The 26,823-nt window shown below is 38.2% G+C and overlaps 1 protein-coding gene across 3 annotated transcripts in view; it reads left to right on the top strand.

The window, feature by feature from the left end:
• The window catches only part of LMBR1 (limb development membrane protein 1), a 71,878-nt gene that overhangs the window by 5,786 nt on the left and 39,269 nt on the right, over positions 1 to 26,823 (top strand). The window contains exons 2-5 of one of the 3 annotated variants that reach the window (XM_053955615.1): positions 9,423 to 9,495; positions 11,713 to 11,752; positions 13,589 to 13,728; positions 18,698 to 18,801. The exons of 1 other annotated variant lie outside the window; for it this stretch is intronic. In XM_053955615.1, the coding sequence (XP_053811590.1) occupies positions 9,423 to 9,495; positions 11,713 to 11,752; positions 13,589 to 13,728; positions 18,698 to 18,801 (357 nt within the window). The remainder of the gene's footprint in view (positions 1 to 9,422; positions 9,496 to 11,712; positions 11,753 to 13,588; positions 13,729 to 18,697; positions 18,802 to 26,823) is intronic. One more of the 3 variants, XM_053955694.1, reaches the window with a different exon arrangement.

Below are 26,823 nucleotides of genomic sequence, written 5' to 3'. Positions count from 1 at the left end.
TGTAATTAGACTTGAGAAAATCCAATGAAAAGAGGAAGAACTGGCAGCAAACAAAACCAGCTTTTCATAATGTGACCTAAACCAAGCATATCCATCTTGGGTTTTGTTTGAGTGGCCGGGCACGGAGTGGAGGGACTGGGTAAGATGGGAGGGTTGTAATAACAGCTCAGTCTTTGCTGTGAGAAGGTTGCTGAGTGTTCCTGAATTCATAGCACAAGACCCTCTGGAAATACCTGGAAATACAAAACACCTGGAAATAGGTGTTTTCAGAGAGGTTAAAGAGAGTTGAGAGATGAGTGACTAGGTGACCAGAGTAGCAGAGGAGATGGTGGTAAAGTCAGAGTGGAGAGAGAATCTGAAGCATGTTGCCAGTGACATTATGATAAATTCAGAGCTCAGTTCTGTAGATATAGATAGAATTTTGGGTTGAGGAACACTAAAGAAAAACATTCCATTCAGTATAAGTTTATTGGTTGTATTTGGAGATTATTCAAGTGTTTTTTTCTTTCCTTTCTTCTAAACTGAAGTACTTTCTCCTTTCCTGTCTTTCAGCCTTTCCTATTTAATTTGGTATTTATCCTCATTTATGAGGGCAGTGATAACTTTTGTTGAGAAGGTCTTAACTTCTGCATCACTCTCTACTCCTGTGTTCTCCCTCTTACCTTGAAAACCACTGACTCTTTCATGTGTGCTGTCAAATTACTTGGGGCCCTGCCTATTTAGGAACAACCATGCTCAAGAATTTAAACAACTTCTAACACAGGAAGAGGAGAGACTTTGAAAGTCGTGACTGGAGTTTGTTTTTATGCATCCAGTGACAAACAGCCTTCGTTGTTGTGTCACTGGAGGGTGAGCATAGAGCCAGGTAGAGGTGACCTGGAACAAGCTGCTGCTCTAACCCCCTGATGAGGTGTGACAGGTGAGATTGCTTCATGCTTTCAGCAGCTTTGACCTGTGCTCTCTGGGACCCAGCTGACTCTCAGAAAGATGGTTTCACAACTTATGTTGCTGTTTTATCAGCTGGGTGTTGAACATTCATGTATAATAGTGTTCTCCCCGCACAGAGGTCTCTAGTTTTTTGATTAGCTGGATATGTTAAAAGTTGTTTCTAACTACCATCAATGTGATTTCAAGAGAGAGCCCTCTGCTTTGTAATGTTCTAATATTTGAACACTTGAATATTTTTTGAAATTTGAATAATTTTTGAAAATTTTGATTAACTGGAAAATACAGAACTATGTTCAGTTTTTCTGTTTCCAAATCATGTGTGCTCTTGCAGCAGGTAGTATGTGTATTGATGGCACTGAAGTTTGCATATGGCTGGGTTAATGTACAGAGGATAGAAGCAGTGTATGTGTGTGATATTTTTCCCCCCTTACATTCTTGTGTGGTTTCCAGGATTGGTTTCATAATTGTCATCAAAACATGGTGCTTCAGTTCTACCATTGATTTTAAGTGCCTGCTTAGGCCTTGATTATCCAAATTTTTCCATTATCTAACTGTAATTTCTGTTTTTAATGTATTTATGGGAAAATTTGATGCTGATGAGTTTTAGTTGAATTTGACAATAGGAACATATCGGAAATATTTGCTGAGTTTCAGACTATGGTAACTTGTATCCAGTAGAGAGTCTGCATAATTGGTGAGAATTATGAAAACATACAGCTATTGCAGTTTAAGTATGCTTGTGTTTTGGGAGGGGGGTGCCACTTAAAAATGCTCCAGGATAGATGTGTGAGAAGACAAGGACGAGTATTTTTATGTGTTAGGATGAGAAAGTTTATTAGCTCTGTCTTCTAAGATCTTCTGCATCTTTCCCTCAAAATTAATATTATCAAAGAAGCTGTCTTAAATAAATTGTTTACCAAATCTGTATTAATGAGGCTTTTGGGGTGATTTTTTTCAGAAATTAATTTTTAATGGTATGACTCTGGAGTTTTAATATAACCAATTATTACAGCCTGACTTTCCAGTGTCCCTCATTCAGGGACAGAATATTAGAATGATCTTGGTTGGTGCTATGTGTTAATTCTAGAGAGTGTTTTTAAATCTTGCACCTATGCTGAAAAACATTCTTGACTGAAGGGCTGTAGAAGCTGGTTTTTATCTTCAGCAGAATTTCCAGTACACAGAAATATATTTATAATATATTTATAATATATTTATCTATATTTATAAAATATAATATATTTTTGAGTATTTCTTACTTTCTGTTGGATCTTGGTTGTTTATTCTAGATGAGCAAGTCTAGGCACCTGCGTCTGAACCATTTATAATTTCTTCATGACTTGGGAATCAAAAAAAGTGGGTCAACCTCTTGCAAATGTTTTAAGGCAGGGAGGAGTCCTGAGAAGAGACCATACGTGGAGGGGAATCATAGGTATGATAATGGGCAGTGTTAATGGGCAAAATTAATCTATAGTCATAGACAGTCATAGAATATAGTTGATATTTTCTGATAAGATTAAATTTAGTGTGTCATGCCAAGTGTATAAGGCTGGCTGGTTTAGAGTGAACTTAATCTAACCACAGCAGAGTTAATGTCTCATTTGAGAAAAATGAGATTTCCAGAGCAGATGATTCAATGGATGCCAAGGTCAAACTGAGACCATAGATAAAATTTTCAGTTTTCTTTAGTGTGCTTTGTTGGTTTGTCACTTACTCTTGACACATCCAGAACAGGTGGAACGCCTTATTTGCTTTTTAGGTATCAGTGGGATAATTGAGTTATTAGAAATAGACCAAGCAGAGCTGCTTGTCTCCACCTCTATTTTCTTGCTGTTTATTCCTGCCATTTTTTCTATGAGTAAATACAAGCAGTTGCCAAGTGGGACAGTAGGAGGAAGCTTTTTAGTTGCCTTGTGGTATGGTAATGCACATTAAAATACTTCAGCAGCATTAGAGCAGTAAGAGATGGGTGTATAATGGTGTGTTTGTTGTTCTCTATTACAGAAATTAAAACCCAGAAGGGCAACACTATTATTTTCTGTAGATAGTAATCACAGGCAAAATACTGACTGTTTCATTTTCAACACTTAAACATGTAAATAGACTTATTCTACATGATGATATTACCCAGAGTGATCTCTGCCTTTTCTTTTATCTGTGCTGTTTTTTTCTGTTCTGTTCAGGGTAAAGGACACATTCTGTAAAGTAACAGCCAGAAGTGGAGATGTTCTTTGTTACCTCTGTAGCCTTGTTTTGTGTATCATTTGCATAGAAATGCTTCTGGATGTAATAGCAGTAACTTTATTTTAATACTGACACAGCCACTTCATTTTAAAGTTATTTCCTTTCTTCCCTTACTCTTTGGAGCTTCTTGATCTTTCATTTCATACATGGCATAGTAAAATGTTGTTTGCAGCTTGTCTTTTGCTCCTTCACATTTTCCCTGTTCTACATGCTGGTATGCAATCAAGTTGGAGGAAACAATCACTTATTTGCTTTGATGCTTTTCAAGTAGAAATGAACCTGTGTTGAATTTGTTTTATGCTTGGAAGTGTGTTAGGTTAAGGAGCATTGCTAAGGTGTGGGACTTCTCCCTGTGAAGGAGTTCTGTGGTGGTTCCTTGCTGCTAAAAGTTGTTGTTTTGCAAGATGTCAGGCTCTTTCACAGTGGGAGGAGATCCCTGACACAGTCCTACAGGAACCTACACTTAATAAACACATTCATAAATGACCTGGAGAAGGGTATAAATTATGAAGTGACTAAGTTTGTAATGGTGCTTTTTTAGTCAGGAAAGTAGAATATAAGGCTGAGTGGACTGCAGGCTCCTGCTCAGGGGAGGATTAGCTATGGTATCAGATTACTTGGGGCTTAAAAAGCTCCAGGAATGGAGATTGTGCAGCTTTGCTGGGCAACTGGTTCCACTGCTTGGCTCTCCTCATGGAGGGGATTTCTTAACTCCAGTCTCATCCTCCCACTGACACCACGGTCAAGAGCTCTTTTTAATGACCTCCTCATAGGAACTGGCAAGCTGCTGTCAGGTCCTCCTGAAGCCTTGCTGTCCTCAGGCTGAACATGCTGAGGTCCTTCAGCCTGTCTGCACCAGGCCAGTGTTCCAGCCTCCTGACCATTGGTGATCATCCTTTCTGTAATTGCCAACTCCTGTACTGGTGGCTCAAAACTAGACACAGCAACTACATGTGACAGGGTGAATGCTGCTTGGAGAGAGAGAATTGCTTCCCATGATTATTGGCTTTGCTTCAGGTAATACAGCCAGGGATGCTCTTTAAGGTGTGTGCTAGCAGGGCGCACTGACTGAGAGGTAATGAACAGTTACTGGACAAGGCACCTATATGCTTTTTTTCTAGTGTAAAATACAGCTCCCTCACAACTATGCCTCACAGTTGGGCATAATTCCATGCTATATAAATAGAATCCTGTCCATAGAAATGCAGCTTTTAATGTGCTCACACACAAATTGCAGTTGTAAAAGATGGTTGAATCTTGTTTGTAAGAGGGGGAAAAAAAGAGAATCTTACATGTTTTGAGCATAGTTTTTCTTAGCATGAAAGTGTAGCTTTTACACTTGCAACAGAAGATGATTCTTTCCCAATCTGAGGCATGAATTTCAGTACCACAGTTTTAAAGATCATCCACGTGGACAAATGAGTGTCAGCTGATCTTCAGTAATTGTCAGTGGCATAACTACAGTGTGATTTGACCTGGTTCAGACTGTTATTGCTCATGTAACCTTCAGTGCTGGCCCCTAAGAGGCACATGGTATGCAGGTAATCTCCAGCTCCATTCTCACAGGAGCTGGGAGATGTGTGGTACAGATCCAAAAGTATGATGTGGATCATACTTGGATGACTTTGGATGAGAGATGCAAGGGTATGACACTGTGGAAGAGTTGGTTACAAGAGACAAGAATGTAGTGCAGTGTGTCTCCAGAAGCAGCCTCTCCTGGTGTGTAATCTAAGCAGGAGCAGAAGGCATTTCCTTTCCTGAATAAAGATTAAGGACTTCAGGGGAAGACATGTTTCTTTTTGCTTGTCCTACCAGAAGTTGTAGTTAGTCTGTGGGAAGAGATGTAAATAAATTATATACTTGAGGTTTGAAGATTTCTTAACGTGCCATCTGTTAAAAAGGAGCCCCAGGATGTGGCACAGAATCCATGTGTCTTGTTTTCAATTACAGAGTGGTGTGGAGGGGACATGCACACAAAGATATTACAAATTATTAAGAATTGCCAAAATAGATCTGTTTGGCTATAACCATAGACAACTCTTGGTCTCCTTGTAATTTCCTTTAGATTTTGATCCACCTGGTCAAACATGGACTGTGTATTTCGCCTGTAAGGTCAGAATGTACCCTAGTTGTGTTTAAAATAGCTTCCCAGTCTAATTATGGCAACAACTAATTAGATCTACAACTACTTTGTCCCTCAAATTTGGAAGGAATATAAGGAAATAAACTCTTAAGATTGAAATGTATTCCTTGTTGTGAAGTAGGGGATGTCAGAAATCCTTATTCTTCACAGCTGGGTACATTGTCTGCACAGTGTCTTGACTGTCTCCCCAAGTAAAACCTGGAAAAGCTTCATTTGAGCTCCAGTGAAAAAACTCCTTGCAGAGAAATTTGGGATCTGAGGAATACAGCTTGTCCTTCATTTGCTGTATTTGCAGCATCCTTTTGTCAGCTGCTATTGTAGAGATGGGTGATGGCATTAATCACTGCTTTTTGGTTGTAAACAACTTGCAATATAATTTGGATTTAACATTGTATTCCAATGCTGCCTCCAATACTGACACACCCAGTAGTTTCTGAAGGAAAGATGGAATTAACAAATAATTTTGAATTTTTGTTTTTACTGAAGGTATCAATGTAGTTTTGTGCATGGTGTTCTTTTCTGAATAGTGCTCTATTTCAGTAGGACTACCCGTACTTTTTAGTAAGTGATTAGAAATGGAATTGATAGATGATTGTATGTAGTGTGACGTTAAGGTGTGGTTTAAAAAAAAAAAAAAAAAGACATGATGAACTTTAGCCCTAAAACCAAGTTTCTACTGAAAATCAAGAGCTGCTCTGCTGTAAGCAATTGGGGAGGACAGTGCTGATGAATCCAGTGACAGGAGGTTAATGCTGAGTTACTGGTGTGGTTCTCAGGTTGATGCCTTAAGCAGCTGGAACAGAGACTAGACAGAGTTAAGGGGAATAAAGAAAATATTTACTGAAGAGCCTTCAAAGGCCACACCCTGGCAGTACCAGAGCCACAGCCGTGGCTCTGTCAAGATGGCTCCAAGATGGGAGCAAAAGAGGGCTTGGCCACAAGAGCTCACATTTTTGTAAGTTTTAGTCCATTAGCATATTGGAGCTAATTGTCCAATTACAGCCCCAGCCCATGAAGTCCCATCCTTCTAGTTTTTCTCTCTTCGGTCCACATTGTTTATACTCTTGGGCCTGAGATCCAGATTGGCTGTCCTTGGGTCCTCAGCTAGAGGAGGATTTATTGTGTCTACCTACTTTGTGAAGAGAGCTTACTGTGCCCTAATATGAAACCCAGGCCCACACCTTACTATCCCTAAATATGAAACCCAGGCCCATACCTTACTATCCCTTATATGAAACCCAGACCCACACACCAAAGCAGCACAAAATTGGAAAAAGAGGAAAAATAAAAAGCTAAAACCTGAGGTATCAAGGTGAACGTAGAGAAGCATTTTCAGTGCAGCAAAGAAGGACTTAGTGCTGTTACCTACAGCTGTAAAATCTTACCTGGAGTGCTGCATACAAGCCCAGCCACTCATAATTGAGAAACATGAACTGAAACTGTAGCAAATACAAACAAGGCTGGATAGTTTCTTTTCCTAATATAAAAATATCCAAAACAAACAGCAGTATGAGGAATAGGAGCCCAGGGTTGCAGTGCTGACAGGACAGTGGAGCCTATTCTTCAGCTATCATAGGCAACACATTCCTTTTCCCCAGCTTAACTGAGTTCTACTCTAAAAATAGTTGGGATGCTGACTTGAGCTGTTTCCTTTAGAAAGCTATTCAGAATGCATGGTTAGAAACAATTCAGGATCAGAGGTTTCACTGAGTGTAAATTGAGACTGCAGTAATGTTTCTGAGTTTGCTGTTTAACTTGTTTTGGTCAGTAATGAAAGACTTTTAATCTGAGTTCTTTTTTAAAATCATAAAGCTCTCACTTAATAGAATTTATTTTCTTGCCAATAATTTCAAAATTTTCAGAATTTTCAGTAATAAACAGCTTTATCAAACATTTACAAAGTTCTCAAATCTCACAGAAGTAAAGGGAGAGTTACACCAGGATGGAGAGTTACCCCTTCTTGCTGGGTTGCAGAAATCCAGCATTTGACAGTTCATGTTACTGGACAGCTTTCGTCTGCTCTGCTCTCAAAATGCCTCAGTTATCTCAGTGGTACCTTGTAAGTACAGACCCACATTTTCAGTGTAACCTTGCTATCACAGATAGAATAAAGGTCAGCTGTTCTATTTGAAGGTGTAAACAAGACTGCAGTAATTTTTATTCTTGTTTTAAATAAAACTAAAAAATGAGCTTAACTATATTTTTCTTTTACACAGGTTACACTGTGTTATTTGCATCTGACAGATTTTTAAAGAATTCACTTATCCTGTATATGTGATACCTGATTTTCAAAAGTTGGTGCCTAAAATTAGATGTCTCTAGCTGTAGCCTTGGTCTAGTTTTCAGGGGAACTGGAAGCTTAGAGAAGGATTCTCTTTCAGCACTGGTAATGTGTTTTCCAGTACTGACAGGACGAGCTGTGTCAGAGTACTCTGAAAAACCAAGGCTGTTCTCAGTTTGTTTTGTTCTTCCTTTTTCAAAAATATACCAACTTTTTTTTTTAATCTTAATAACATTCTTCAGAATTACTTATTTAAAGGACTGAATTCTTTATTCTTCTCTTCTTCTTTGAGGCATCCTTGAGAAGGTTGGAGTGGTAAGCTCTATTCAGATTAAAGATTGGAATTCAGAGATCTAGTTATGAAATCTCATTTTCAGTGCCTTTATTTTGGGTGTTGGTGCTGTGTGTTTCCTGCACAGAGAATGAACTGGGTTGCCACTTTCAGACAGCACTGTTGTACTTCTGGGAGGCACCTGGAAGTCACCCAAATGCCATACTCAGACTCTTGGTTATACTTTTTTTTTTTAAATCTAAAATGACTGACTACACCAGAAAAATAACCTTTTCAGTTTATATTTATCAGTATTTCTTACAAAGTCTATCTTTCGTGAATAATACATTATTCTCCACTGTGATTTGCTGTTTTGGATGCAGTATTGTTATTTAGATGCAGATCTATCAGGGCTATGATCACTACCTTCACTTTAACTTTTCCCTTTCTCTTAGGGTAGCCTTTCTGCTCTTGATGTTTTTTTTAAGATAGTGAGTCTTAAAGGCAACAAATCTACAAATGATAGCTTAAAGAAATAGATCAACTATTGTCCAGTGAAGTAAATTTCCAAAGCAGAATGGCATGCTTGCTTCTTGCTGCATTTCTGACTGACTCATGTTTTTAATAGGCATAGGCATCCAGGATTAAGGAAGCAGTGTTGAGCCACTGATGCCTCATTCAGGAGCAAATAAAATGTGTGGGCTTGCTTTTTTTTTTTTTTTTTTTTTTTAACACCCCACAAAGGCTTGGAGGGTTCAAACTTTCCTGCTGTTCAATTCCTTTCCTATAGTATTTCCAGCATTTTTTAGGTGTTCTGGTCTTATCTTACTGTATTGTAATTGTAGTGCTAAAACTTATAAACAACTTAGTCCAAGGCACTGTGGGCTGAAGGTGCATCTCACCTAAATAAACCACCAACCTTATGAGAAGGGAAATTGTGCCCTTGGCTTCTGACTGTGAAGGAAACATTGTGTTTGATGAGCTCATGCTTGGACATCCACTGTAGGCACAAGTCTTTCTGTGTGTGTTGTCACCTGGAATTTGTTTGATTCAAGGCAGGATGCAAATAGTAAACATGTTTGTTTCTTTCCACATGTGCTGACAGCATAGCCCGAAATAGATCCTCAAGAGCTCCTTATATAAAATACAATTACCCTTAGGGTATGTTTGAAGGGGATACAAAGCCTGATAACTTCTACAAATCAAGTAGATTCAAACTTCAAAAAACAGCCTATCCCACCCCTCTCCACTCTACTCACTCCTCCTTCAAACAAAAAAATCACACTGTGAATAAGTCTTTTCTTTAATTTTAGAGTAATACTTGCTGACCATATAATTGATGCATTACCTGTTACTCTAATCAAGCTGTTTAAATGGGTTTAACTTTCTGTTAAGATATAAAGCATAAGAGTAGTGAAATTTACATAAAATATGCTTATGTTGATCTGAATTCAATTTTAAATTATTTAGACTAGATTTACTGCTTATTATAAGGCATTTCTTCATGACCTAATAAATACAATTTTTTTTTCCAGATCTGTTTTCTCCTGTTTGCTGTTCTCTACATAGTTTCCTACTTTATAATCACAAGATACAAAAGGAAAGCAGGTAAGCATAGCATTTTTAATATGTCAAGAAAAAATTGTTTTTCAAATAAATAGATGATTCTTTTCCTGTCCATCTCCACAAGGAAAGTGGAGAAACCAGAACTGTTTGTTAGGCTCCTGGTCTATGGCAGCCTGGATTGACCTGGTTGTGTATGGCAGCCTACATGTAATTGTTTTGAGATGGAAGAAAGGGGTTAATGTCAAAGTAGATGCTTCTGCCTCCCTTGCCTTGAGATCCTGCTGCTCTCCTTTCACATCAGCTTTTCCAGGATAAGTATCTTCAGCTGTGTTTTAGCAGCAAAATCACGTTCTGAGCTTTTGCTAGTAAAGTGAAAGGTTGCCAGTGCTACAGAGGGGAAGTAGCATTATTTCCTCAAAAAGTCCTGCTCTGATCAGGTACAGTTGTTATTTCAATTATCTTAACCTGTTTATGACTTCACCACTTAAGTTTGGAAAATACCTTGAGATAACACTATTTTTTTTCCCTTTGGAAACACTGTCTAGTTTCCATTCTAAAATTAGTCTGTAGGAAGCCCTGTCATTTCCTTCAATATTTTTTCTAAAGACAAATAGCCTAAAAATCAGTATAAAATCACAGAATCTTTGACTTTTGACAGCTTATCTGGGACCTTGGTGCTTGATAATAGTCAGGCTTTAGAAACATTCTTGTGTATTGTGATCTTGGTGCTTTGAACTTTATTGGAAACTGTTTATTGAGTGAGCTGTGTTATGATAGAGCTGCTGTCATGGATGGATTCATGTTTTTAAAAGTAAACTTTTTGTGGAATTTAATTCCTTGAAAAAAAGGTATATCTCTGTAAACATAGGAAGTAAGGTAGATACTATCTGTTGATCTAGATGTGTATTTTGGACATTACAAAGCTGCTGCCATTTGGAGATGGAGAAGAACAGGAAAGGGAAACTGGTTTGGCAAACACTGTTGGACAAGACACTTTTATTACCTTTTGTTGGCAGTTATCTCCTCAGCTGGGAAGAGGAACTGCTCTGCAGCTGTTCTGACTTTATGAAAGCTTTGTGAGCATGTACTTAGGCACACTTTGTAGCCTGCTATGATCTTCCTGATGAGAAATGTTTGAAGAGTTAACACAGCTGCAACTCTTTCAGGACAAATTGTTCGCTGCTTTTCCAAGAAGCTTTTTAGCCAAAATGATTCATAAGAGACCTTTACTTAGTCTTTCAAAACACCATGAGATATCCATCAAAAAACCAACAACTCCAGGTTCTGTCACAGAAGAATTTCAAAATAGCATGAGGTTATTTGCTATGTGTTTATTTCAACTGTGTGCATGCCTCTCAAAAACTTACATTTATTTTAAAATTTAAGAATAAATAAAGTTGTTCTATCTCGTACAGAAAATAGGAGAAACTTTAGAATGCTGAGTGTAAAATTATTTCAAATTCAGAAATTTTTATTTCAAAATGCCTACATTATTTCAAATTTAGAAATGCTTACATTTGTGTACTGATGTGCATAAAGAAGGGTGTAACAAATAAATGAAGGATGTGTTAGTGATTCATCTGAGTTAAATGTTGATATTGTTTGAAAAAGATTGTTTTAGTGAAGTATTAATTGAGGAGTAGGTGAATAAAAATGGTCTAAAATGTGAAGTATCAGAAGGAAGTCATGGTATCTTAAATGCAAAACAAATAACAAGAATATAACCACCTCTACTTCCTCCCCTCCCCCAAATCCCCAGGAGCTGGGAAGAGGGGTAAGTAAAGAGAAGCAACTGAGTAGTCATCACTATTGTTCTGGGTATGCTTTCTTGTTTATGAAAGATTGCAAATGATTCCTAGCAGTAGTTAGTATGGATTCTTAGACTTCCTGTAGCTTGCCTGCTCTCTGTGGTTCGAGAGATGCCCAAAGGGGCAGTTTCTAGCAGTAGCTGTGGCTGTAGTAGTCTGAAAGCATGTTTGCCATGGAGACCTCTTACAGAGGGCTCTAAGAGGTTTTAATCTGCATTTTTAAGTAAAGTGAAATAACTTTGTTACATTGATTGTAAAGAGTTTGACTAGCGAAAAACAGGGTGAGAGTATGCATTTTTGGAAGGAACCTTCTTAAGATATTGATGCTCATGAATTGTATCAGTACATCTGAATTTTAATTGTAAATTAAAATTATTCCTATCTATATACACTTTACCCTGAAGAAAGACAAGTGATTATTGAATGTAACCTGATGTAATTTAATTTTCAGATGAACAAGAGGATGAAGATGCCATTGTTAACAGAATATCGTATGTATAGCTCTTCTTGGCAGAACTTCTTTACCTGAATATATTGTTATGATAGGAATCTTCTGTGCTTCCAAATAAATAATAATCTATTTGAAATATTTAAATGTGTCTTAAATAGATTGCTAGAGGTCAGGGAAAAAGATTTGGTGTAGTGGCACCATGAATTATGAAGTGATGTGAAAGTTTGGTCTAGGCCTTTTTTCACCTGTAGTTCTGCTGGTAGGTATAAAGTTGGCCAGAACATTGCATGAGGACCTGATGCAAGAGGTGGAACTGAGTGCAAGACCTGCATTTAGGTCTCTGAGATGTAGATGTTTGGATGGGAGGTGTTGCCACAGCAGTCAGTGGAAGGGAGGCAGTGGATCCTGTGAGGAAAGTTAGCTCTCTCTGAAGAAGATATCTTTGACCAGTGTAAAAAAGCTGCAGAAAGGTGACAAGTGGAAGACAAGCACTTGCCAGACCTACTGGTCTGCCAGCAGCTCCCTCCTTATCCTCTTGCTGTGTGAAGTTGGGTATGGATATCTCCTATCCGAGTGTGCCTCAGGATGTGCAGAGCTGCCGTGGCTGTTGCCCTCTCAATTCCATCATTGGCTGGGCCATGCAAATTGGCTCCTGTTGTGTTACAGTGTTCTTGGCTCTTCCCTGGCGCTGCTGTCATCCCCTTGGAAGGGGAGCTTGGAGAAAAGTGTTGTTGTAAATAGAAAATGTTATTTTTTCTTTCAGACTAAGCTTCTTTAAGTGTGCCTGTTATTTTCCTAAAAGCAATAACTGTCAAACATATGTAAATAGATTTCTCTTCACATGACATAATTGTCAGGACTTGAGGTGTGGAGGGATGAGAAAACAAAGCCAAAGGGGGCTGCAGCACTTTGCTGTAGTTTGTTAGGTTTCCCAGTTCTGGCTTCAAATACTTAAGCATCCTTAAATAAAAGAAGAATTCTCAGAAGCCAACAACAACAACATAAGAATATTTTTAAAGTTAAAATTACTTACTCATGCTTTCTTTCCTAAGTATGGTATGAATGAAAAATGGATTTGTAGACTATTAAAGAAAAGTAAGATTTCTGGAAGCAGGTTACTGATGCTGCTGTTGTAGGGATGTCATATTTATTTTGTCATACAATTTTGCATTGAGAATTATTTCTAGTTTTATTATAGCATTAGATTACTTCTGTAAGAAAGTTTTGTTGATTTTATTTTTTTTAAGGACACAGTTCTTTTTAATGCCACAAGATGGCATTTGGTGTAAGTTGTATTTGGGATCTAAAAAGAATAAGCTTAAATATTTGAAACATTTCTGACAATTTCTGTATATTGACTTTACATCTATGAGATGAGAACTTGAATAACTCCTTTGTGAAAAAAATCCAACTTCTTTTTTTTAGTTTGCTGTTCAAATATTTATGTATAATTGTACTCACTCTTTAGTTAGAACGTTGCTCTGCTTTAAAAAATGTACTAAGAATGTAGAAACTGAATATTTTTTTGTGTATGTGTCTATGTGGGAAATTAAAACTGACAGAGGAGACTTGAGAAAATATATTTAATGAACTTCAGTAGTTTAACCTTTGCATTACAATGGAATTGAATGCCTGCATGTGCCAAGAGAGTAATCATGGTAGTTGGTAAAAAACAATTATTTATATTGGGTTCTGTAAACTATTTTAAATTTGCCTTTTGAAAGTCAAATGTTTTGGAAATCCCAGTTTGTCCTGCCCACTTACAATGTAAGAATGTATTGCCTTTAGACACTGATTACCAGGTAGTTTAATTACTTTTTCCCCTGCTGTTCAGAGCATGTTGGTGGTAACAGTGGTACATTTCTTTAAATTTCAGGCTGTTCTTGAGCACCTTCACTCTAGCAGTTTCAGCTGGTGCAGTCCTGCTTCTACCTTTCTCAATAATCAGCAATGAGATCCTGCTTTCTTTTCCACAAAACTACTATATTCAGTGGTTAAATGGCTCACTAATTCATGGTTAGTACTCAGCATAATGTAATGAAAATTAATGTCTTCATTGTATGTGCACAGATATGTTCTGATTTTCAAACTGATAACTCATTTTCATTTAATATGCTAATTTTTAATGTGCTGTTGTCTAGTTGGTTTTGCTGCTGTGTGATATATCACAAAAGTCTGTCTTAACTGTTCTGTTCTTTTTTTAAAGAATTATGCAGGCTTGATGGAATTAAACCAAATTCACTGCTTCAAATATTAATGTAAATAAGAGCTACTAGAAGCTAACTTGAAACATGCTGTTCACACTTCTTTATGTTAATGCAAGATTCATATGCCTTTCTCTTTATGATGATACATATCAATTTATTCTCAAAAACGTGTTTTAAGAAACTTGCTAGCTGTGGGCAGCTCAGACTAGATAGTTACATTCAGCTGTTGGTGATTTATGTGCAAACAAGGAAAATTGTGGAATATAAGTATTGTGATAAAGATGTGCAATAAAATAACTGGTGAAAACAGGACATTCTTTTCTAGGTTTGTCTGCAGAAAGTATGTTCACTATAAAACTATTTAATGTGGTACAAATAATTTACAGGTTAACTGGTGTTCTCTTTAGTTTTGTGAAGAGAGAGCAATTTGGCTTTGGAGGATTTTTCTCTAAAAAGTGCATACTTTTTGCTAAATGTCTAATAATATTCACACGTAGCAAATTCATGAATTTCTGGATCCCTGACTTGCAAGGATTTTTTATTTTTTAGTTTGGGTTTTTTTTGTTTGGTTTTTTTGTGAAGTGAGAGGTGAGAAGTGATGTTTGTAGGACATAATGGAATAAATCTTCACAGCAGGGATGGTTGAACAGTGAAAAAGGCACTGGGAGATCTTGAAAGTTTTCCAAAACTCAGGTGGCCAAAGCCCTGAGCAGCCTGATGGCACCTGCAGTATGGCTCTTTAAGGGCAGGTCAGACTAGGTGACTTTACAGACTCTTTCTAGTTCAGTTATTTTATGATGTGTTTTGTGACATGTCATGGGGAATTGCTAATTTGTTATGTCTCCTACATGGGAGGAAAAAACCTAAGCTAAAGAAATGTTTTTACATGGATTTAGCTGCTCAGACATTTATATTCTTTATTCCCAAACATGAAAGAAAAAAATATTGGAAGATAATCCTTCCTTCTGTGTCTGAATCATCTTTGGATAAAGGGCAGTAAAATCCATCAGAGACTAAAAATTACGTAATAACCATTTCAGAATTTTTTACTGTCACTTGTTGCTCCAGAAAATTTGGGTTAGTAAGAAAGCTGCTATAGTTGCTGTTAAATAGGAAAACCTTTGAATTTGCCAGCGACCATCTTTAGTGGGATGATGTTTGGAAATACCACTTTATGGATACAGAGTATAATTCCTATTTCGCGAGTCCAGCAGCAGCGGCTAGCAAGGATGGGGATCGAGCATCGTGGTGTTTGCAGGCGAGCGCGTTGCGGAGGGGACGCTGCGCTCGCGGTCAATGAGCTTCGGGCGGCTCCGGCGCCTTCGGCTCGGAGCTGGCCCGGGCCGTTCCCTGGGCTCGGGCTCCCCCGCGTGGCCCTCGCCGGGATCGCCGCGCTCGGGGACTCCCGTGCGGGGAAACCTGCGCGGCTGTGAGAGCTGCAGCGCCCGAGCTCAGAAATGCTCACAACCCCCTAAGACTGCCTGCACAGCCGTCACCTATGGTTTGGGTACTGCCTTGAAAATGTTGCCAAATCGGAGCACTTGTGTTGCTTTAAAACACTTTATTTTTTCTAGATTTATGGTTTACAGCCGTCATCTGATGTACTTGAACCTGACACTGAGGCGTTTTATGCTGTAGATTGTTGCATTACGTCTGGCAAGTAAACCATCAGAAAGTACATGCCTGAAACTTCTGAAGCTAGGCAGAAAGGCCAAACCTGGATCCAGTATAAACACACTTAGCTAATTAATATGTGCTGAACGAATCCAGAACTGGTTCTGACAGTGGTGTTTCCTTGTGCTGCTTTTGGCTACGACCACCAGGTGGGGGTAAAACGTAATGAAACTGCCATGAATAAGAAAAATGGAAAATTGCTTAGGGTCTAATCTGTTTTCCAAAGACTGAGAAATTTTTAATTTTTATGTTTTATTAACTTGTTTTATGGGGGACAGTCTTAGGTCACTACAAATGCAAATGAAAAAAAGTCTAATTGATTGCTTAAAGATTTTCTATATGTTGATGTCAAGTGTCTTATGCAATTTTATGATGCAGTCAGTATAGTAGAAAAGAATTATTTTTCTGTGTCTATTTTAATTTGATTTCTGAACTATCAAATTAAGAAATAGAGAAGATCCTTTGAGGAAAGTGCATAGGTCTGTCAGCAGCAGAACAGCACTGCCCTTGTCTTTCCTAACTTTATGTGCCTGTTGTAGCTCTGTAGTTTCATATTCTGTAAATGTGTTTCCTGTAAGCTACTAATAAGTAAATTTCTGCATTTTAACTTTTTAAAAATCACCCTGGATGTGCACCAGTCTCCCCTCCCTTAAAATGCTCAGTGTTCTCTGGAGCTCCTAAGCACTGTTTTCTGTTGTAAGATACTCATGTAATAGAGCTGCTGAAATTAGGATTTGCAGGTATTCAGCTTTGCATGAGGTAACTGAATGCACTCTGTCTTCAGTTAGAGAAAACTGCTGAAATAAGACTCCTACCCCCATCAAGTTGTGTTTCTACTCTTCCTCTGGTGTCTTTTTTAGGAGGGAAAGAAAAAAAAGTGCAGACTGCTGGAGTTAATGTCCCCTTGTAAGGGCTGTTAATGACATTCCTGCTGATGTTGCTATGCCTGAATGTTTCTCGAATGGTAACAGGAGCTTCCTGGCAAAGCAAATTCAAAAGGAAAAATCCCTCTCTTTGTTAACTGGAGTTTAGCTACCTTTAGGCACTCTGTTTTCTTTAGCAAATGAGTGTTATATTTCACGCATCTTTTGGAATTTTCTTGGTTTGTTTTCTGTAGTCTGTTTGGCTGAGTTTGGTTGCTGGTGTCCTGCTGCTGTCAATTGCTGAAGTTCACTTGGTCCCCTCTCCCCCTCCTCCCCTCTAGCTTTTTTTTTCTCCTTTAAATTTGAATGCTGTAATTTAAGGAAAAATGAAGTATATGGTAGAAGCATTTTTTTAGAGGGGGTAGGCAAAAATCATTGCTAACATTTTTACATTTGAATCTAATTCAGAAATTTCTCTTGATAATGAATACCTTGGACATCCAAGGTAAAATGTCTTTTTCCTTCCCTATTCTTTACAAAATGGCCAGTTTCAAAGAGGAAAAGGAACAAGCCTGTACTTGGGAAAAAGGAAACAAACAAAAAGTTCAAATTTTTTTATCATGGAGCAATATTCTTTTTTGAGTAATATTCAGGTTATAGAACATAGTCCTGCAGAATTGTGGACATGTGTGTGGTTTGGGGAAGGTGGGGAATGAAACCTGTTTTTCTCTACAGTCTTTTTTTTTTTAGGATGCAGAACATGTGACAGTGGTTAGACCTGTTAGCTACTAAATTGCAGATAAGCTTCTGCTTTTATAAAGAAGAAACACTGCATCCTGCACAACTTTTGATAGGATGATTGATGATGGATTCATGTTTAGGCACAAGAAACTGCCTGTTCAGAAAATGTTCATCTTTGAAAATCTTAATAGTGCAGATACCCTAACAGAGATTAGCTATCACTTCAGCTTGTTTTCTAAACCCTTTCTCTTCCTGCAGATGTCACATGTGTCTTACAGATGTCCTTGTTGTAGTCAGTGTTGATTTTTCACATAGATCACAGAATGGTTGAGGTTGGAAAGACCTCTGGAAATAACCTGTTCCAGGCAGGGTCAGTCAGAGAAGGCTGCTCAAGGCCCCCCACTTTTAGGTTTGAGTATCTTGAAGGATGGAGATTACAAAACCTGTGGGCAGCCTATTACACTGCTTGAGTACAGTGGCGGTAGAAAATGTTTGGGATTTTTAGTTTGTTTGTTTTTTTCTTTCCTTTTATGAGTAAGTAGATTTTCCAGTTTCTCAGTTCATGCTCATTGCCTCTCCTCAGTTCAGTGGATACCACTGTGAAGATCTGACTCTGCTTTCCTTTGTTCCTCTCTCATCAGATGTTTATATATGTGGATAAAATCTCCCTAAGTCCTCTCTTCTCTGCTCTCTGTCCATTTGCCTGTTGAGGTTCATCAGAGTTGCAGGACACTGCTGCTCCCCATTTTGTCTCTTGAGCAGATTTGCTGGGGATGTGCCCTCTCCCACCACCCAGGTCCATAACAAAGGTGTTTGACCCACCATCAGCCCTAGGGTGTCCATACCACTGCTCACACAACCCTGGGAGCCCAGAAGCTCAGCCACTGTTCAGTTCACCTCAGAGTCCACTTACCTTGCCTAGCCCTCATTAATTAAGCAGTGAGGGGATTCATGGGAAATGATGTTGAAAGCCTTATAAATTTGAAATAAAAAGATCTGCTGCTCTTTTGCCTACTGAGCCAGTCATCCCATTGTGGAAGGCTGCTGTTACCATGATGTCTTCTTCTGATTTGGAGGTGATGATGGCATTTGTGTACTGCTCATGTTGAAATCCATGGTTTGCTTGGAAAAATATGGGAGAAAGGGAGTATACAGAACTGGATTTTGTGAGATTCACCGAGAGTAGTAAAATACTTTCGTCCTGAGAACTTCTGCAGTGGTTCTCTAAAGAAGCTTCAATGAGATTGTGCAAGTGGTACACCTGAGCTTGCAGTGTGTCTCCCAAGGTTTCAGACATTTGCTATTGAAAGGTAAGTTGTATCCAGGTTTTGTTTGAAGATCATTATACAGAGAAATGGATATTTTTCAGCAATGACCTGTAAATAACTATATCCATAACCCCCTGGCACTTGTACATATATTACATTGTTATATGCAAGGGAGGAAAATGTAATATATTTAACTGTGAAACTTATAATGTGAACTTCTTGTTTGTTGCAGGTTTGTGGAATCTTGCCTCTCTTTTTTCAAATCTGTGTTTATTTGTGTTGATGCCCTTTGCATTTTTCTTCCTGGAATCAGAAGGATTTGCTGGCTTAAAAAAGGTAGGAAAACACTATTAAATACAGAGTAATTGCAGTGTACACTTCATTTTCAACCTTGTTTCTGATGAAATTGAAATTACAGATTGGGGAGGATTTGATGCTCGTGGGGAGGATTTGATGCATGTGTGTATTTATGTGAAGGTCATATACACTGCACACTGTGGCACAGGCCAGGTATACAGAGGGAAAAAAGACCCCTTAAAAGCCATGTGTACTAAAATAAAGAAAATTACTTTTTTTTTTTAATGATTCAATTAAGATTTTATCTTTTGGAAGATGATTCTGTTGGGATGTTAAAAGGAGAGAAGGTTCAAGAAATGCACTAGAAATAAAATAATACGGAAAAGGACAGATTTCTTGCTAGTGGGAAGAGTGGTTAAATAAGAGATGACCCTGAGATTACAAGCTTGATTTGTGAATTTTAAAGATTATGGATATCCCAAAAAAAGGTTCAAATATGGTCAAGATTAACAAGAATATGTTAAAAAACATGTCTTAAAATATTCAACTGAGTTGAATATATTCAGGTTGAGAGGGCTGAGTATTTCAGTGAAGCAGGGAACTTGACAAAGCAATTTTTGAACCATAAGATGATACTATTGTAATAATACGTGAACTAAAGAAATACAGTGAAAAATTACTATAACAGGAGTCACATCAAAATTAATTTCAAATCATAAATATCAAATAGATTAAACTGAAATGACTGTCTGGGGACTAATTGTAGCACTTTTCCATTAATCTTTATCATCCAAATGATTACACTTTTGTTTTTAATGATACTACACTTGAGGGAATTCTGCTCCCTTTGGATGACAATTGTCAGAAAGCAAAGGGTCTTGGAAAGTGATCTTGAAATCTGGAGAGTTAAAATGAATTAAAGATGGATGCAAAAGACTATGAGTCACTGAAGCATGGCATGTAACATAAAGCCACAAGGGGATAATTGTGTTTGGAAGGAAAACATCATTGCTGGTTGCATTGACAGGAACTGGCATGAAGGCAGTGAAGTTGCCATTTTGGTTCTTGGTGGGATTGGGGAAAACTCAGCTGAAGTGATGCATTCAAGTTGGGGTTTTTGGGCTCACTTGAGAAGAAGCAGAGGACAGCAAAACAAACTAAAAACAACTTAGGAACTACTGTGTGAAGGAAAATTTTAATTCAGAGAGAGTAATGTGGAGAAACAGAGACTTTATTCTGCATCAGAAGGTGTTATGGTTTGACACTGGCGCAATGCTAGCACTCCTATGAAAATGTACCTTTTATTAAATAAATGCTGTGAGATGTTATTAGGGATAGAGCAGAGCAGGCACAAGCTTAATAACAGAGGGAAAAAACTTTATTAAACTACTATTAATACAGAAAACACATAAACTAAATCTAGGATGAAGACATTTTAAAACCACCTTTCCTCCCCCAATTCTAAACACACTCAGCTATGAAACATCACTCGGGATTCTTGATCAAATTTCTCCTGGGGCCGAGGGGTCTAAAAACAGGACTTATCTTCTTCCTGAAGACAGAGGGTATCACTATTCTTTCTTCAGTTCTTTTTGTTTTTCGCTATTCTTGTGCTGTTCGAAGCTGAAACAGGTCTCCCTGGGTCACCACTGCATCCCTCTAAAATGCAGTTTTTATTGCAGGAGATTTTGGTTCAGTTTATGGCTAACAAGAAAAGTCTAGCTAAAAAGCTACTTTATTATCTCCTCCCACTTAAATATTTTTTCTTCTAACATCTCAGGTCCCGGACTATCTCTCTTCTACTATAAATTAAGGAGGAGTAATACTTTTAAAAAGCCCTCATTCCCTCGAAAGGGTTAAAAGTTTAGATTCTCTGGACGGCCGATATCTCAGTCTGGTATTCCGCCTCCCACGTTGGGCATTTCCCCCCCTTTCTCTTTTTCTTCTGCTGGTAGATTTCTAGGTGCTGCCAGGCTCTCCGTCTCTTTTTCCCACATGGGGGGGGCAAAGGTATTTTTGGTTTTTTTTTTATTTTTTTGTTTACAGGAGCTGGCTGGGTTCTAGACCCTCAGCCCCCTCGGCCTACCTGGACAAGGCCGCGTGGCTTCCCCTCCCCCACCCAGCCTAAGGCTGGGCAGGGGGGGAGTCTGCACTCTCTGACGACTGGAACTAAAAGAGAGAGTTCTCCTGGGAGTTCTTGCTTTTAACCCCCTGTGTTCTCAGAGGCGTGTCCATATTTTCAGTGGTCACTCCAGGTGCTAATATCTAAACCTGACCACTGATTGGTTTGACTTAACTTCTTGGAAAAAATTCACTTCTATGTCAAACTACGACACTCCACCCTTCGCCTCTGAGAACACACATTTCTAAAATTATTATCAAAATTACATTCAACACACTTATACATAAAACAATAACTTATACTAACCCTTTACCTCTATATTGGCACTATAACCTAATACATGCTTTGCTCTTATTCTTTTTGATCCCATCTCACAGCTCTCATCTTATCTTTATCTCATCTTGCCTAGAATTTGGTTTCCCGGTCAGGGAACCAAAAAATGTCATGGTTTGACACTGGCGCAATGCTAGCACCCCTATGAAAATGTACTTTTTTTAAATAAATGCTGTGAGATGTTATTAGGGATAGAGCAGAGCAGGCACAAGCTTAATAACAGAGGGAAAAAACTTTATTAAACTACTATTAATACAGAAAACACATAAACTAAATCTAGGATGAAGACTTTTTAAAACCACCCCTCCTCCTCTCAATTCTAAACACACTCAGCTATGAAACATCACTCGGGATTCTTGATCAAATTACTACCTTTCAGGTAATTTATGCTTAAATTATTAAGGGAGAGAGAAGTCTCTCTTGCACCACAGGCCCCCCAGGAAACACAGCTGCTCTTCTGTGTTTCCTTGTCACACATGGCAACCGCCCGGAAGAAAAATCTGCTAGTGTGACACTCTCTTTTTCATGTCACAGTGCTCTCACCACCGTGCATGGACAGACTGCTTATAGGGCTCTTTTAAGGATGCTTTGCTACGGACTCAAAGATATAACAGTTTAGTTTCTCATTTTGGGACTACAGTCCTCCCTATTTTCTCCTGGGGCCGAGGGGTCTAAAAACAGGACTTATCTTCTTCCTGAAGACAGAGGGTATCACTATTCTTTCTTCAGTTCTTTTTGTTTTTCGCTATTCTTGTGCTGTTCGAAGCTGAAACAGGTCTCCCTGGGTCACCACTGCATCCCTCTAAAATGCAGTTTTTATTGCAGGAGATTTTGGTTCAGTTTATGGCTAACAAGAAAAGTCTAGCTAAAAAGCTACTTTATTATCTCCTCCCACTTAAATATTTTTTCTTCTAACATCTCAGGTCCCGGACTATCTCTCTTCTACTATAAATTAAGGAAGAGTAATACTTTTAAAAAGCCCTCATTCCCTCGAAAGGGTTAAAAGTTTAGATTCTCTGGACGGCCGATATCTCAGTCTGGTATTCCGCCTCCCACGTTGGGCATTTCCCCCCCCTTCTCTTTTTCTTCTGCTGGTAGATTTCTAGGTGCCGCCAGGCTCTCCGTCTCTTTTTCCCACATAGGGGGGGCAAAGGTATTTTTGTTTTTTTTTATTTTTTTGTTTACAAGAGCTGGCTGGGTTCTAGACCCTCAGCCCCCTCGGCCTACCTGGACAAGGCCGCGTGGCTTCCCCTCCCCCACCCAGCCTAAGGCTGGGCAGGGGGGGAGTCTGCACTCTCTGACGACTGGAACTAAAAAAGAGAGTTCTCCTAGGAGTTCTTGCTTTTAACCCCCTGTATTCTCAGAAGCGTGTCCATATTTTCAGTGGTCACTCCAGGTGCTAATATCTAAACCTGACCACTGATTGGTTTAACTTAACTTCTTAGAAAAAATTCACTTCTATGTCAAACTACGACAGAAGGTACTGGCCACGCAGCAATGTTAGAAAACACCTGCAGGGCCTGGCCCAGGTGGTGTGTAAATGTTGTCTGGTGTCACCTGGGCTGAGTTGATGCTGCTGCAGCATTGCTGTGCATTGCTCAAACTGCAGAAGTAGCCAGGTCACTTCAGTTACGAGCTTGGGTGACCAGACTAATGCATTCAGCTTCCAAGGAGTTTGGTGATGGGCTGCTGTGTTATACTTGTCCATCTTGGCTGGAAAACACTTTCCATTCTTCTTCATTCACTTCAGGTCTACAGGGCTGAGAGCTTTTAGCAATTCCGTTTGTCCTTCCAGTTTTCATGTGGAGGCCACTCCATTTTCCTTTTGACACTTAAGTATCTAGCCACAGCTAATATTTATCTTTTCTTCTTAAAAATATATTAACTGATTTCATGGGGTTTGTGTTTCCTGCAATCCAACAAAACCAAGGATTCTCTCCATTAATATACTGGGTAAGGTCCTTCTGCTGGTGGAGTTCTTTTGGTTCCAACAGATGCTTTGTGTATCCCAGCTACATGAAACTTGCACTTTACAGGAAACTTTTAGTAGTTCATGTGTAACTTTCTTATGGTAGTGGCTATCAATAAATCCCATTCAAGATCAATCAGATCACTATTGCATATTTATGCTTGAAAGCATTTGTGAGATGAGATGGATAAGGTAGAACCATAATCTTCTGCAGATGCCAGGGGAAAAAATGATTTTTGATGCTTTGAAGTTTGCTTCTTCATGGGGGCAGACCAGATTTTAGTATCAAAATCCACCTGTTGGAGGGGAGGAAATTCTTTTTTTTTTTTTTTTTTTTTTTTACTTTGAGTTCTGGATGTCTTTGGAACATCCCAGAAGCCAAGTATGATTCCTGGTACAAATACTCCAGGCCTTTATGCAATGTCTGTTCTATCTCACTGCTCTGTTTAAAATTATCCAAAATGGATGGCATTGTTTTGCTGGTTTGGAGTGAGCCTTAAAGCTGCTGGTCAAGATTCAGGAATTGTTAGATGTTGTAATATGAACATACCTTGTATTTGATTGCTTTTCTTGGAAAGGAAGTAGCAGATGGCACTTCTGGACTAAGGTGTTAGTTAAAATTAAATGTGCTGTTCTTTTCAGATGCTGATGTAGATAAAGGATTCTACTTGTAATAATTGCTAGATATGTTTTAAAGGATTACATAACATAATTAGGTGATTAGAATCTGGGAAAATTCATGATTAATCAAACTCATGATTACATGAAAGGTTTTCAGTTCTAGCATCTACAAAGGAAGAGTATTTCCCATCCAGATTTATTTTCAGTAGATTTTTGTTATGTTTGTTACCTCTTTTCCAAGAAGATTTTGAGACCATGATTGCTTTATAGAATTTTTTGTATTTGAAAAAACTATTTTGTGTGCATTTAAAAAGAAGTCATATTTTGTCATTCATCACAAAGTAATGGACCAGAGACATAAAACATTGTTCAAATGCTATTACTGTTCACTGTAAAAATCAGATTTTAGTGATCTCAATTTAAAAAAAACATTTTATACATTTGGCAAAACTTATAGCATTTAAGAGAAGAATGATCTACTGTAAATGTGAAGACATTCAGTAAAAAGGTTTGGCATGAATCTTTAATCTTTCAGTTGGGAGTTGGGAAAGCAGTTGGTTCTAGATATCCAGCTCAGATAAAAATTTGGATAAAAAGACTGTTCCAGTGGAAGCTTTTATGCAGGTCATTTTGTCATTGAATTGCCTTCATCATAATGATTAAATAGGTCACTTGGGATATAGGTGTGTGCACTGAAGATGCCTATTTGAAGGTCTTAATATATCAATTACTTGTTGGACTTCCATAAAAGTTTTGAAAATGCATAATTAAAAGAGGTTCATTCCTGAAATTGATTTTTTTTTCATTTTTAATGGCTGCCTTTGTTAAGATTAAATAGCAACAGTAATTTTAGTAATTATCACGTGTGGGTCTGACTCCTGAAGATTTTAGCCATCTGTTTATCACAGACTGTGCTATAAAAGTTGATTTTTTTTTTTTGCAAGCTCTGATATTTCAGATAGCTCATAAATTACTGTTGTGAATTTTGCATAACTTCTCATTCCATGTTCCTGAGTGGTAACATTGCTCCTTTAACTGTCCTGAAACAGAATGGGCTTGATTAACCATCTTCTAATTTCCTATGGCCATTTTCCCTGGCTGCTGGTATCCTTTCTAAGTGGCACATGGCCCCTTTTAGAGGTTCCCTTGGCTTCCCCAGGGCAGCAGTTTAAAACAACCAAGGGCTTGCATATTGTGCAGAAGAGAGAAATAGGGAAGTGAGTCACTGCCCATGGATGGATGCGGTGCTGCACTGGAGTTCAAACCAAGTCTCTGCTAGTTTTTCATGAAATCCACTGTGTGAATTCAGAAAGGGCATTTTGGGCCTGAGGGGGCTGAGCATGCCCTTCTAAAGAGTTTAAATGCTGCTCTTTGCTCTTGTTAGTTTCCATTGAATGGCACTTGAACAGTTCTGATGTCAGGACAATAATAATAATCCATCCAGTACTGGAGGTGTGTAATATATTTATGTGTATATATATATGTATGTATGTGTCTGTGTATCTGCCACGTGTGTATGCATGCACACACATTTGTGTGCACATGTGGATTGGATTTTTCAAGACTTTGAATCATAATTGGCAACTTAGCCAATGCTGTTAACTGAGCTGTTTGTGTACCTGATATCACTTTAATTTCCTGCATCAGTATTAAAAACTGTTTTACATCTTTCTCTGTTATTTTCTTCTTTTGTAGAGACTGTGCATAAAGTTATGTTTCTGTTTAGATGATATTTTAATTCTTTGTCACTGATGTGCTCAGATTGTAGTTATGAAACAAACTTGTCAACAGTGTTTCTTAATGTCAGAATTAACCTCATTCTTTATCATTCCCTCCAAAAAAAGAAAAATTGTGCTATTTACAGTTGAGTAGGTCACAGTGCTGATGTTTCCAAGTGTGGTAACAGACTGCATAGAAAATTACATGTGTTTTGCTGTGTGAAGGAGGCAAACATTTTTGAGGAGATAATTGCCATATCTTTTATTGACCTTTAAAATATGGCCTTTCTCTTGATGTAACTTCAATGGAAATTTGTATTTATTTGAAGCTGACAAAGAGAAGGATGTTTTGGAGTAATTTCCTTTTAAGAAAATACAAATAATGCAATTTACTACTGTGAGAAACTGGAAAAACTAGGTATTACATAATCACAAATGTAGTTTTTAAAAGGCTTTATGAAGTATATTACCTTAATACTGATCTTTGAACTTGTAGTCATAGCATAAAGTTTAACATAAGCGACAGCAACATCCTGACCAATTATCCAAATTATCCAGACATCCCAAAATGTTCAGAACACAACACACAGAGTCTTTGGATTAAGAGGTTAACTCCTGGAACATCAAAAGAAGTGCATGATAATAAAAACAAATAGTACAAAAATTTGAGGTAACTTCCTTGCTTAATTAATTAGGTAGACCAGGTGGAAGCGAAGAGGCCAGAGCTGGTGCTCAGAATGTCTATAAAGCTGAGCAACATGACAGCACAATGGAGGAGGAACAAAGATTTTTTTAATATACTTCTATCCTGTGTCACAGTTTGAAATTGTCCTGGTTTATGTCCCTTTTGGCAAACTTACATAAAAGTGACCCTGTACTGTATTTTATGACCAGATGACTTTTTTCCCAGTGGCTAATTTGTATCAGACCCCCATCTTAAAGAGACACAGAAATGAGTAGGAAGTCCACGCCGGTTTGTCTCAATGAGCTTTCATTGCATGCTTTCATTATTTTTGCTCGTTTTTGCCACTGATCATCCATAAATTGTTGGAAATGAGTGATTAAGGAAGTGCTGCTTAGTGTTAGTGGCACATGCACATTCTTGGTATGTTTTTTGTGGGTGAGAGGAAATCGTGTACTGCACAAACAAAAAGGAAAACTCCTGCTGGGAACCTTTCAAGGAAATTTAACTTGCGTAATGTTTTGATCTTGGTGTTTATTACAGAAAATAAGAGTAATATTTCACCAGCTATTGTTATGTGTCAGCTAGTCTCTCCATCTGCTTGCCTTTCCTTGAT

This window comes from Vidua chalybeata, chromosome 1, assembly GCF_026979565.1.
Source record: "Vidua chalybeata isolate OUT-0048 chromosome 1, bVidCha1 merged haplotype, whole genome shotgun sequence".
NCBI lineage: Eukaryota > Metazoa > Chordata > Aves > Passeriformes > Viduidae > Vidua > Vidua chalybeata.
The sequence above is the reverse complement of the archived record's forward strand: the minus strand, read 5'-3'. Positions and strand labels throughout refer to the sequence as shown.